Genomic DNA, 13,954 nt, shown 5'->3' with positions numbered 1-13,954 from the left:
AAACCTAAACCTAACATCCCAATAACCTAATGTTTTTTATAAATGTCTACTCCACCTACACCACCTAAACCTAGCCCACCTGCAGCACAAGTCTCTCCCTCTTGGAGGTCACCCAAACTACTTGTGGTGTAAAACCTCCCACTTGGGGGCCTCCAGGCTGCAGCGATATCTACTCGGCTTAAGCTATGAGTGTGTAATCAGGAGGTGAACTGAAACAGGTGTGGGACTGCAGGACATGATGGGATTTGTAGTTCGGTAGAATGACAGGGAGTGTTTTCCAGTAGCCTGCAAGGGCAACACTGCTGGTGATCATAACACATATATAAAGATATAAATATATTGCTTCAGTGTTAGAAAGAGTGATGGTTTTTGATTTTTGAGTTTTTGTAATGTTTTTGAAATCTATAGCATCTAAAACAATTATAATATCTAGCAATATCATAATAGTTCAATCGAGCCATTTTTGGAAGGCCATTACTTTTTAACTTTCAGATTTTAAACATGCTTAAACATCTACATAACACACTAAAGAAAAACAAAACAAAATATGGCCCCTTAAAATTTTTCTTTTCTTTTCTTTTTTAATAAAACACAGCATAAAAATGAACTGTTTACTTTGATATGCATTATGTTTTTATTCCTGCAGATTGACCAGATTTTGTGGAGCCTTCCTGTCATTCTTGATGATGTTGGAGTGAACATTTTTCAGTCTGGGAGTTTCGTCAGCATCCTTTTTTCTTTCGGACTGAATGTACAGTATGACTGGAGCCACTATCTCACAGTTTCCCTGCCTGCTGCCTTCATGAATAAAGTCTGTGGACTCTGCGGCAACTTCAATGGTGATCCTACTGATGATTTTACAATGCCTTCCAGCACCCAAGCTCCCAATTCGACAGTGTTTGGCCAAAGTTGGAAAGTCCAGAACTTAACACTTGATAAAGGCTGTAGAGATGATAATGGTGGCCATGAATGTGATGCTCAAGCACTTCAACAATGGCAGACTGAAAACTACTGTGGACTTTTAATGAAGGATCCATTCAGCCAGTGTCACTCTGTTATAGACCCTAATATTTACATCCGCAACTGTGTGTATGATGTTTGCATGGCAGACGGGAGCGGAAGCTACTTGTGTAAGGCGTTAGAGGTGTATGCAAGTGTATGTCAACGTGTTGGGATACAGCTAACCAAATGGAGAGAAGCAGCCAATTGTAGTAAGTATAAGAAGTAAGACTTTACTTAAAGGGGTGTTCATAAGGCTTCCATTAAACCTTTATAATCATGACAATGACACATGAGTTTTTATGCATGCTTATAACAACTGCCAATAAGTGTCATTTGCACTGTTACGACGTTTTAATCCAAACATGGCATTGTTTGTTATGACCACTCGACATTACCAAGAAAGCAATAATTGTCATAAATCTGTCATAAACATGATTGTCATGAAGCCATTATAAATATAGCATGAATTTTATAACACCATTATTTTTTTTACCTCAATTACAGTAGTACAAGCTAAATTTCTTAATAAAATGTCATTAAATAGTATTAACGCTGTTTTAAAAACTATTTTTAACACTTTTAATGAGACATTTTAAAGACAAATACAGTTTGTTTCACATAAAACATGATCAGAACCAATTATAATGCTTCATGGCCATCGTGTTTATGACAGAATTTTGACAAGTTATGTTTTCTTGGGAATGACAAGTTGTCATGGCAGAGATAAAGACTTGTTGCGATGTATTTGTCAACATAGGCTCATTCTGAGAATGCAGCCTTATATACGTTTCTGGAGATCGCAAAATATGTAGCCAGAGGTACGAATGGCTGCATTTCGTTTTTAAAACGAATGCTACGGGGCAGTATGACCCCCTTCCTTGTTGCGCTGTCCAGCTGATCGCCAACCTCCATATGGACAGCTTTCCCGCTGTTACCAGTTTGTCTGGTAGCTCGACATGTATGTCGGTGGACTTGAGACGCAGAGCGGAGTTAACTGCGACAATGAGGTTTGAATCCGGAGAAAAACGCTTCCAGAAAGCAGGTAAAACAAAACAAAAATAAAATAAACAAGTAAATAACAAGGTGAGAATGTGGTAAAATCTGAAAATGTAGTAAAAATCAGACGAGGGCTTTTCTTTTTCTGGAATGCTTTTTAAAACACTGCGGTTGGGGTTAGGTAAGGTGGTGGGCGGGTCAATCAGTGCTTTTTAAAACACTATTGGTTGAGTTTAGGAGAGAGTGGGGGATAGGTTGGTTGGTCATTCAGTAAATCAGTCAGTTGACAGCAGCCTCTGGTGGATTTACGAGACAGCAGCAGGCGCGAATGACACTCTAAAGAGAAATTTGAGATCTGAAAAAGCACACAGTGACCTATGGTGGATTCGCAAAAACAAAAACTGCAAGTATACGTAGCTCCTATTTTGCTCCCTCCAGAAATGTATATAGCGGTATGTAATCAGAATGAGCCTGGGTTGAAGAAATAAGCAAAACACATAGTAAACAATAATGTTGTTATTAATATTATCTGAATGTGCTTTCAGCTTACAGATGCCCTGAAAACAGCCATTATGAATCTTGTGGTAGTGCTTGCCCATTGACCTGCATGGACCTCAAGTCTCATAAGAACTGCACTTTACCTTGTATTGAAACGTGCACTTGTGATCCTGGGTTTGTTCTGAGTGGATCCAAATGTGTCGCATCGACTCAATGTGGCTGTTCCTACAATGGACGATACGTTCCTGCTGGGGAGGCTTTCTGGGCGGATAATGCTTGCCAGCGGCTTTGTCATTGCTCCGTAGAGGGTGGACTTCTTAAATGCCAGGATGCCAGTTGTGGAGCAGGACTGCGCTGTGAGGTGGTCAATGGCGTTACGGGGTGTTATCCATTCCTCCAAAGCACCTGCATGGCATTGGGAGACCCACACTACTACACCTTTGATGGGAAGTTCTTCGATTTCCAGGTACTACTTTGTTGATATCATTTTTACCACACTAAATGGAAGAAAATTTAGAAAATATGAAAAGCTATTGGGATTTTTGCATTGTTATACATTGACAAAAATGAATGTAGCAAATGATCGTTTTCGACAGTTTTTTTGTTTTGTTTTGTTTTGTTTTTGCAAAACTTTTTTCATATGGTTGATTACTAGTTTGTCCCAAAAAGGCAGCCTAAAAACCATAGTACGTTCTGTCAAATGTATCCACTTAGTGGCGTTTCACTTTATTTTGAACAACAAAAAATTAGGGGAGCAATAATATGTCAATAAATTATTTGGCAAAACATGATCAAAATATTCAAAATGTTGAAAATACTCATGAAGTCACATTGAAATTGTTCATTACCTTGATTAAAACAATTAGGCAATCAAATATGTAAAATTAAATTAAATTTAAAAATCTAAATGGCTACAATTACTTTTAAAATAAAACTAAAATGGGTGGCACAGTGGCTCAGTAGTCAGCACTGTTGCCTTACAGCAAAAAGGTTGCTGGTTCGAATCCAGCGTGAACTGGGTGCTCTGGTTTCCCCCACAGTCCAAAGACATGTGCTAAAGGTGAATTGAATAATCTAAATTGGCCGTAGTGTATAAGTGTGTGAATGAGAGAGAGAGTATGGGTGTTTCCTAGTACTGGGTTGCAGCTAGAAGGGCACCTGCTGCATAAAACATATGCTTGAATAGTTGGCAGTTCATTCTGCTGTGGCAACCCCTAATAAATAAGGGATTAAGCCAAAGGAGAATGAATGAATGAATGAATGAATGAATGAATGAAGTGTGAGTGTGTTTGAATGAGTGTGTATGGGTCTTTCCCAGTACTGTGTTGGGGCTGGAAGGACATCCGCTGCATAAAACATAAGTTGGAATAGTTTGCAGTTCATTCTGCTGTGGCAACCCCTTATAAATTGGGGACTAATTCAAAGAAAAATGATTGAATGAATGAATGAAATTGGCCTAAGTGTATGAGTGTGTGTGAATGAGTATGTATAGGTTTTTCCCAATACTGGGTTGCGGCTAGAAGGGCATCCGCTATGTAAAACATAAGCTAGAATATTTGGAAGTTCATTCCGCTGTGGCGGCGCCTGATAAATAAGGAACTAAGTTGAAGAAAAATAAATGAATTTGTAATGTAAATTTATAATATTACATAAAAATACTTAATACTTCATTGCTTCAATGTCTTTGTACAAAATAAAAGTATTATTTGTATAAATTTTCTTTTCAGGGCAGCTGCGTATATCAGTTAGTTGGAGTCTGTGTCTCAGCTCCTGGCCTGGTGCCCTTCAATGTGCTGGTGCAAAATGAGTTCCGTGGAAGCAGAGCGGTGACATTCACCAAACTACTGGAGATTAAAGTATATAACATCAGCATTGTTATCGATAAAGAATATGCCGGATTTGTTACCGTAAGTATTATTTACACACCTAAACCACTGCCAAACTATTTTATCATTTCAAATAGCTCGGTGAAATTGAAGCAGAATTGGCTTTCTTTTCCAGGTCAACGGTGTACTGTTGAATCTCCCATTTAATCTTCTTCAAGGTCAGGTTTCTGTCTTCAGAAGTGGCTTTTATGCTGTTGTTCAAACCTCTTTCGGCCTCAAAGTCACGTTTGACTGGAACAGCTTTGCAACCGTCACCGTCCCAAGCACCTACATGGGTGCCGTTTGTGGCCTCTGCGGGAACTATAATGGAAACCCAGAGGATGATCTGGCTGTCAAAGGAACAACTTCACTCTCTTATGGAGCCATGGAGTTTGGTGCCAGTTGGCTTGTAGCTCAGATCCCAGGCTGTGCTCATGGCTGCACAGACAACTGTCAGACTTGCGATCCGTCCAAAATGAGTCTCTATGGGACGTCTGATTACTGTGGGCTGCTGCGGGACCCACAGGGGCCTTTCGGGGACTGTCATACCATCCTAAACCCTGGTGCATTTTTTGAGGACTGTGTTTATGATGTCTGCCTGTATGGAGGAAGGCGAGATATCCTATGCCAAGCCATAACGACGTATGCATCTTCCTGTCAGGCCATGGGAAAGACCATCAGTCCCTGGAGAAGTGCTGAATTCTGTGGTGGGTGATTTCTGGCATTTTGTACCGAGAACTTTTGGGGAAATAAACACCGAGGAATATTGTTTCCATTCACAAGATTAAGTAGAGATAGACATTCATGATGCTGTAGTACTGGTTTCGTTCACATCAGCAAAGGCTTTGGGAATGCTAAAGCAGAGCACAAAAAACAAAGATAGTGAGGATAAAAGGGTGTGTTAGGACATTCAATAAGGCTATTCGAGATCAAACTGGACAGGATAATCTAGCCCAAGGGGTTCCCATCCTTTTGATGCCATACCCCAAAGTCATCCTTTTCTTAATATATAAAGGAAGTTGTAGATTTGTTTATCGTTAGAGGCACAATATGTACAATTTCCCACTTGAATATACTTATTCATAACCATAACAAAGGCGTTGATACATATTGCCGTAAATGAACATGGAATCATGGGAGTTATTGTGCTTACATAAGTCGGATGAGAGTCTGGCTGAAAAAATGTTCAGGATGTGGTAATGATATAAATAATTTTACAGAAATTAAGCACAGTTTAAATAAATATGAATGACAGGCTGCGTCCGAAACTGCATACTTCCATACTATATAGTACAGCACAATCAGTATGCAAGCCGAGTTGTGTCCGAATTCATAGAATTCGAAAATCAGTATGCGAGAAGACCCCAGATGACTTACTACCTCCGACAAGATTCTGAAGTACGCATTCCATGCACGCTGAGCTATCCCATGATGCCCTGTGAGAGAATTCATGAATGGGAGTAAATCGACGCAAATGACGCATGTAGGTCACGTGACCATGAAAAAATGGCGGATGTAGTACATCCGAATTCCATTCATACTTTTCACATTCATACAATAGAAGGTACTTTTCTAACGGCTGAGTAGTACGTTTAAATTCAAATGCCAAACCTACTGAGTAGTAGGCAGTTTCTGACTTAGCCTAAGACACTGATTTAAGCAACACAGGCTCATTGTGGATATGTATCCCTGTCAACATTTCTGGAGAAAGTGAATTATGTAGCCAGAGGTACATCTGGCTGTAGCTACTGTATAGGTGAGCTATTATTTAAAACATGAATTTACCTCACGTCATAGAGCATACATTATTGGTTTTATTTCATACTAGACTATTTATTAAGAAATCTGTACAATATATGACATGGGCCTGTTGGTTAGAACATTTTTGCAGTGGTTTAAATGTGTCAACTTGTAAAAATAGACTTTTACAATAAATAAAATAATAAATAAACAAGATCCTTCTTAATTATAATAAAAATAAAGACAATAATGATAATTATTATTAGGTAGGTTTTTTTTTTCATTTCTTAATAAATAGCCTACTGTAAATTACAGCAATTACCAATTTATATGATTTATATATGAGATAACAATACGTATTAGCAAAGTGGTTTTATGTTTTAAAATAAAATATGGAATCTTCTCAATAATAGCCTATTTGTAAAGGAAACATTGGCCCTATATGTGCCGTTTACATGTATATATTTCAATTAATAAGGAAAATGAGTGCATGTTTTTACCAGAACAAATGTTGGATTTTTTAATTTTTTAAATGCGCATGTGTGTAAAACAATATAATGTGCACAAAAAATCATGGGGTTTTTCCTCCAAAGAAGTTTTTACTCCACCCCGTTTAAAGTAGCCCCTTTCACACATACAGATCCTTCTGTATGTGTGAACGGGCCCTTTTTGAAAATACCGGTAAATTCGTTTCGGCTATTTTCCGGAAAGAGGAATTGTAACATGCCAGATTGCTGCGCTGTGTGAACGTAGAAAGAAGATAACCGTAAAGAGCGCGTTCACGTCTAGAACATGCTGATGTTAGACGTCTACTTTAGCCAATCAGGGGTGTGTTTCCTAAACAATGACATAACTCGCGGCTGAACTATCATAGTACGATGCATCGTTAAGGAAAAGAACGATGTAGTGACGAGTGCTTCCCAAAACGCACAGTTTCTCTGTCGCAGATCCATCGCTTGAACCACGTTAGTTATAACATTAAACGCCCATAATGACGCTCTAAACTGGGTGGAGTAACTACTTCTTTAGAGAACAACCCATAACTTTAATGCTTTTTTATTTTTAATAATTCCAACTTTGAATGTTAGAATGTTCTAAATGAATAGGGCATTGGGGGGATAAGTGGCAATAAAACACAACCAGGAACTATGTTTGTAACTACAGCTCCAGAGCTGTAAGTGCCAGTGCTCAAGTTTGCGATGCAGTTTGTGAATGTTTGTTGGAGCGACAGACTTGGGAAATGGCAGATCAACAAACTATGTTTCTAACGACAGAACAGTCAGACGCATTCACGTCTGTGCGTGTGTGAAAATAAAAGCCTATGAATATTTTCCCAGACACATTTATCTGCTAGATGTTAGTCAGATAACGTTTACATGTTCCTTCTTAATGCCAACTGTGTAAATAATTATCGATAATCAATAATAATCGATAATAATATGCCTACTGTATGATAAGCTGTTGTTTGTTTACCTTCAAGCTCTGCTTCCTTCAGTTGTGTGATGCGTCGCATGTGCCTGTGAAGCACCCCGTAAGCACCAGCACACACACATATCATGTACATCTCGACATGCAAAAGTGTTCCTCTATATTTTCATCAAAGTTGTTAACAATATTCATCCATTCACAGAGTTTGTAATGTAATCAAATGTTTACAAATACAAGCCCAGCCATTTAGAGGTCATCTCTGGTTAATGATGTCAGAATTTTATTTCTAGAAAAATACCGTAACGTCCTCGCCTGTGTAAATAGCGTTTTTTTTTTATTTACCAGTAAAGTCGTTTCAGAAATCTTCCGGATATTTACCGGTATCACTGTGTGAAAGGGGCTAGTGTCATCATGGGTGTTTTACATTATAATTAACGTGGTTCAAACAACGGCTCTGTGACAGAAAAACTATGGGAAACGCACTCCTGGTTGGCTGAAGTGTATATTGCGCCCTCTGGTGGATTTATACAAGAAGCGCGAGAGAAATTTGAGATCATCAAAAAGCATACACAGCGGCCTCTGGTGGATTTGCAAAAATAAAAACTGGGGTGCCTTCAGGATAAGGTTTTTACTTCAGGATTATTAATGTTTTTGTTTTCTACCTTTTTAATCTGCCCATTTGTCATTTTCCAGGTGTTCAGTGTCCTCTTCACAGCCATTACGAGCTGTGTGGATCTGGCTGTGAAGTCACCTGTGAGAGTTTGGCTCCTCCGGTTGGTTGTCGTAGCCTCTGTACGGAGGGATGTGTGTGTGACCAGGGCTTCATCAGGAGCGGGGATCGATGTGTACCGCTGGCCCAGTGCGGTTGTGTTTATGGAAGCCGCTACTACTTGCTTTACCAAAAGTTCTATCCTGGCAATAGCTGTGAGGAGGTGTGCACGTGTTCACCAGATGGCCTGGTAAGAAGACACAATTCTGTCACGATAGATAGAGTATATCATTGTTGTGATTTTGTAACATGATTGGATTTGTTTTGCAGGGTTATAAAGAAATTTTAGAGAAGATGTAGAATGAGACTTTTTTCTAATAATGAAATATTTTAACATCCTGCTCAGTTTATGAAGTCTGTGGAAATAATATTTATTTGAACAAAATTGGCAAATAAATTCATTTGAAGCAACTACTATACATACATTACTTACATTGGATTGTTTACATTTCTCTAGTTCAGGGGTTTTCAAAGTGTGAGGCGCGCCTCCCCTGGGGGGCGCCAGAGCATGTCAGGGGAGGTGCGGGAAAAAATATTATATAATAAAAATATAATTATTAAGTTTAATTATTTTATGTATTTTTTATAATTTTAAAACTTTTTAATTAAACAAAGCTAAAAAAAATAATATGCCAAAAATAAGAAAACCTTTTTTACCCAGAAGGCCATAGCTGTGAATTCGCTTCTGTTTGGCAAGCCCGCCAATACAGGTATATGCCTGCTAATACAATGGATCGGTTTCTGAGACCCCCCAATTCAAAGCCTTCAAGTTCAGGGCTTATGATGATCAGTATTTGAGTTTAGGATTTACGTGGACAGGACCAGCTAATGAACCACGACCTTTATGTGTGGTTTGTCAAGATATTTTGGCTAATGACAGCATGAGACCCGCTAAACTTCGGCGACACCTTGAAACCAAGCATGATTAGGTAGCAGGAAAACCTCCAGAATTTGTGTGTGTGTGTGTGCGTGTGCGCGCGTGTGTGCATGCGTGTGTGCGTGCGTGTTTGGGAGGAGGGGGGCGCCAATGGATAAGTTGTGTCAAAAGGGAGGCCCACTGTCTTAGACTTGCTCTAGTTTAATTTGTCTGCTACTGTAGCAATTTGACATGCAAACGTCTTCCCCAAGTTATGTATTTATAATATTAAAAATTATTTAAATATTGAAAGTATGGCTTCTGATAATTCAGATCAAGTACTTCACTAAATACAGATAAATTCACAACACCTGAAAATGCATTGCTCATCATTTTTGCATCATTTAAACAATAAAGCAATTTGATAGATGGCATTGATGACTTTATTTAGCTAAACCGAGTTCAATGTTGATTCAATAATAAAATACTTGCATAAATTCCTCAATGTGTAATAGGGTGTTTTTCAACTTGTCATTAAAGTGATTGTTTTTCATGTTTAAACTATTATTCTTGTATTTAAAGATTTTGTCATTGCGCTACGTCAGTCTCTCAGAGTCATTCAGAAATTATTATTAAATGCTGGATTAATCCACTAGAGAGTTTTTTACAACAGTTATGCAAACATGTTTTATACCATTTCAAATAAATTTTGTGCATGCTGTATATGTGCACATACATTGTTTACCCATAGTGTTTACATGGTCATAATACAGTAAGTAATACAACAAGCATTTAGTTTGGGCTAGCTTTTGCAGCTGGACTTTGCTTTACAATGCCTTTGATGGGTGAACATTAGCCAGTGGGGGAGTGTCTTTTGTCTCTTCAGGTGTGAATTATTTATGGCCATAGTCACTCACATGCTAGCTGAGCTGAGCTAACCCACAACACTTTACAAAATGTAAATCATTGTAATGTTTTCTTTGAATGAGAGAACAAAATAATTTTCACATAACTGAAGTAAATATTCTAGCATACAAGACTCAAAAGTCCTCAGTGTGGTTATTTGGACCTTATTTCAGCTACTTTTTTAACCATTTTAACCAAGCAGAATATTGTTTTTTCTAAAGAAATGCAAGCATGTACATCAATATTTCTCACATATTATTGTAGCACAGTTTGTGCTGAATACAAAAAATACATGTTAAGCCAATACTATGTAAAAAGTAGCTGAAATATGTCAAGGATTGTCAAATTGACCTCAGACCCCAGAGGGTTAACAAGCAATTTTATGCAAATTTGACAGTATCTTTATGAATGCTTGCGTATTGTCATCCTTATAAAGTTAAATTTGATTTGCTTGTGGCTGAAATTGCCATCTCTGCATTTATGTATTTATTTATTTATTTCTGATCATCTCTTTTAAACCATGCTTTGCCCAGTGCATTGACTCTTAATACAATGCTTTTCTCTTCACAGGTGGTCTGTAATAAGATATCCTGTGGCCCCTTTGAGAAGTGCGAGTTGGTGGATGGTGTTCAAAAATGCCAGCCAATTGGGAAAGCTGTTTGTCAAGCTTCTGGAGACCCACACTACGTGACGTTTGACGGACGGCTCTTTGATTTCCAGGGCACCTGTAGATATATACTGGCCCAGTCCTGTGGTGTGGAGTGGACCAACCTCACTTATTTCTCCATTCAGGTGGAGAATGAGCGATGGACTCCCAATAGAGTGTACAAAGTCTCCGTTACCAAGCAAGTGGCTGTAAGTCTGTACGGCAGCACCTATGTCTTAAGACAAAATCAGCCTCAGATCTTGGTAAGTGAAGGTTTATCTGCTTTTGTTCTTGATTGTGGTCTATAAAGCTCCCATAATACATAATGATAAGCAATTATGAGTTCCTATAATATTTGAAAACATTGTCTTCTTATTTGTTTCTTGGAATCTCAAAAGTGGAAATTGACAAACAACATATATCATTTGTGCATCCATATAGATTCAGTAAATAGGGAAACTTGGAGATGATTGCTTTACCACTGTATTGAAGGGACCCAAAATTAAAAATTTTGTCATTATTTACTCATCCTCCACTTGTTCCAAACCTATTTGAGTTGGTAAAAAAGCAGTCATTGACATCTAATGAAACAAAAACACTATGGATGGCTGTTTTCCTTTTCAGCATCCTTCAGTATGTTTCTTTCACTCTTCAACAGAAGAGAGAATTTCATATTTTAGAATCACTTGCGGTTAAGTACTACAATGATAAAATATCATGCTAAGTAAGGCAATATTCAAGGCATCAATCACATTTGCAATTTAATTTTGCTTAATCAACCAGCCCTACTATAAAAACAATGTAAGTCAGCACCAGTTTGAGCACAGCCCCTGGTGTGAACTTAACACATGTCAGTTTCACTAATAATACCTAGGTTATAGCATTTACATTTATGATGTAAACACCTGCACTGCCAAAAATGGATTTCTTGTTTTAAGTTTTTGTCTTTTGTTTGTTTTTTTGTTTGTCCAAATCTCATATCACAACATTCATATCTCAAAATTATTTTAAGTTTTCCCTTAAAACAAGCTAAATAATTTACCAGTGGGTAAAGTAAAATATCCAGTGTATATATTTAGTAAATATTTCAAACCAAAAACTATTTTGCAATATCAAGAGAAGCATTTTTGCAAATACAGGCTCATTGTGAAAATGTACCCCTGTATACATTTTTGGAGAGCGTGAATTATGTAGCCAGAGATACGTATGGCTGCATTTCGTCTTTAACACAAACGCTAGTGGTCTACCGGCTGACCACTTACTTCAGTGTGGATGGCTTTTCCGTTAATACTAGTTTGCCCAGTGGCTCTCTGCGCACGTTGGCGGACTTGAGACAGAGTGGAGCTGACCGCAACGATTCCAGAAAGCAGGTAAAACAAAAGGCTAAAAATAAAATAAACTAGTAAATAACAGGATGAGAATGTGGTAAGAATTGAAAACATAGTAAAAAAAATATCTGCTTTCTTTTTCTGTGTTGCTTTTAAAAACATTGACGGTTGGGTTTAGGGAAGGCGGTGGGTGGGGGGATAAATCGGTCGGTCGGTCGGTCAGTCGGTCAGTCAGTCAGTCAGTCAGTTTACAGTGGCCTCTGGTTGGTCGGTCGGTCAGTCAATCAATCAATCAATCAATCAATCAGTCAGTCAGTCAATCAGTCAGTCAATCAGTCAGTCAATCAGTCAGTCAGTCAGTCAGTCAGTCGACAGTGGCCTCTTGCCTTACGCAAGAACAGGATGACACTCGCAAGAGAAATTTTAGATCTAAGAAAGTGTACACAGCGGCTTCTGATGGGTTGGCAAAAATTTCGTGCTGTCGAGAAATGTATGCAGGGGTACATATCAATAATGAGCCTGGTTTGATTTCTGCAGTTTGGAAATGCATTATCACAAAGTGAAAAGGGTCCATTGCTTTCAATGTCTTTTAATAATACACCAATATTCCCACAGGTCAATGGGGTTTTAACAAACCTACCGTACAGTTCAAACAGTTTAAATGGCTCACTGGTGCGGGCCTATAAGGACGGTGTGAACTACATCATCGAGACTGGCTTTGGCCTCAAAGTGACCTATGATCTGGTCTACTACGTCACTGTTACCATCCCTGGAAACTATCGTAACAAGACCTGTGGACTCTGCGGCGTCTTTGATGGAAATCCATCCAATGACTTCCGTCTCCCAGATGGCAATATTACAAACGATCCTACTATATTCGGGAGAGCCTGGAAAGTGGACGTCCCTGGATCTGTGTGTGAGGAAGACGGTTGTGTAACAGGCACATGTCTGAACTGTGATCCCCAGCTGAAAGCCATCTATGAAAAGCCTCCATATTGTGGCGTTCTGATTGATCCCAATGGGCCGTTTTCTGCCTGTCATGTTGTGCTGAACCCTGCAGCTTATCTGAAGGACTGCGTGTTTGATACGTGTGTGTCTGGGGGCAGCAGCAAGGTGGTTTGTGACAGTGTGGCAAGATATGCTATTAACTGCCACACAGCCGGAGTCAATATACAAAATTGGAGGACGGATTCTTTTTGCCGTAAGTTTGAGCAATCAAAAAGATGATTTTCGATTTACATTATTTAAATATGACAAAAACAAGGAGTTTATGTCCATAAAGATCAATTCATCAATTAATATATTATGCATTCTACAAAACATGATTAAGCAGCACAAATGTTTCTCATTTATTAAATCTGTGTGTGTTGATGCAGAGAATTTAGATTTACCATCCTAGAAATAAATGCAGTTTAAAACATATTAAAATATGACCATAAACAAAGAGGTTATGACCATAAAGTCCAATCAATTCAAAACATATATTATGGGATTCACAAAAGTATTAAGCAGCATAAATGTTTATTATCAGACATGGAAAAAAAAAAAACTATATAAACAATATAATTGTTAAATATTGTTTTGTTTTTATTATTATATTTAAATATTTAAAAATAAAATTGGCGATTTTACTATTTGTACATATATGTGTAAATATATGCGTGCATACATGTACATATATAGGTTCATATATGAATGTATATATGTGTATGTGCACATATATGTTCACCTAAATGTTTACCTATACATTAGTAAAATGATTCAAATCCATAGCTGCTAGGCAACATAAATAAAATAAATGTAATTTTTTTATTTACTTAAGAACAATTAAATAGTACAATATATATATATATATATATATATATATATATATATATATATATATATATATATATATATATATATAGTACAAGAACAAAA

At 37.8% G+C, this 13,954-nt stretch overlaps 1 protein-coding gene across 1 annotated transcript in view; it reads left to right on the top strand.

Moving 5' to 3' along the window:
- fcgbp (Fc gamma binding protein) overlaps window positions 1-13,954 on the top strand; it is a 63,981-nt gene that overhangs the window by 19,887 nt on the left and 30,140 nt on the right. The window contains exons 5-11 of the mRNA XM_087284414.1: window positions 647-1,211; window positions 2,544-2,962; window positions 4,224-4,403; window positions 4,498-5,068; window positions 8,223-8,488; window positions 10,631-10,969; window positions 12,650-13,235. Coding sequence (XP_087140540.1) covers window positions 647-1,211; window positions 2,544-2,962; window positions 4,224-4,403; window positions 4,498-5,068; window positions 8,223-8,488; window positions 10,631-10,969; window positions 12,650-13,235 — 2,926 coding nt within the window. The remainder of the gene's footprint in view (window positions 1-646; window positions 1,212-2,543; window positions 2,963-4,223; window positions 4,404-4,497; window positions 5,069-8,222; window positions 8,489-10,630; window positions 10,970-12,649; window positions 13,236-13,954) is intronic.

This window comes from Danio rerio, chromosome 15 (genome assembly GCF_052040795.2).
Source record: "Danio rerio strain M-AB ecotype USA chromosome 15, GRCz13ab, whole genome shotgun sequence".
In the NCBI taxonomy this organism is placed as follows: domain Eukaryota; kingdom Metazoa; phylum Chordata; class Actinopteri; order Cypriniformes; family Danionidae; genus Danio; species Danio rerio.
The sequence above is the reverse complement of the archived record's forward strand: the minus strand, read 5'-3'. Positions and strand labels throughout refer to the sequence as shown.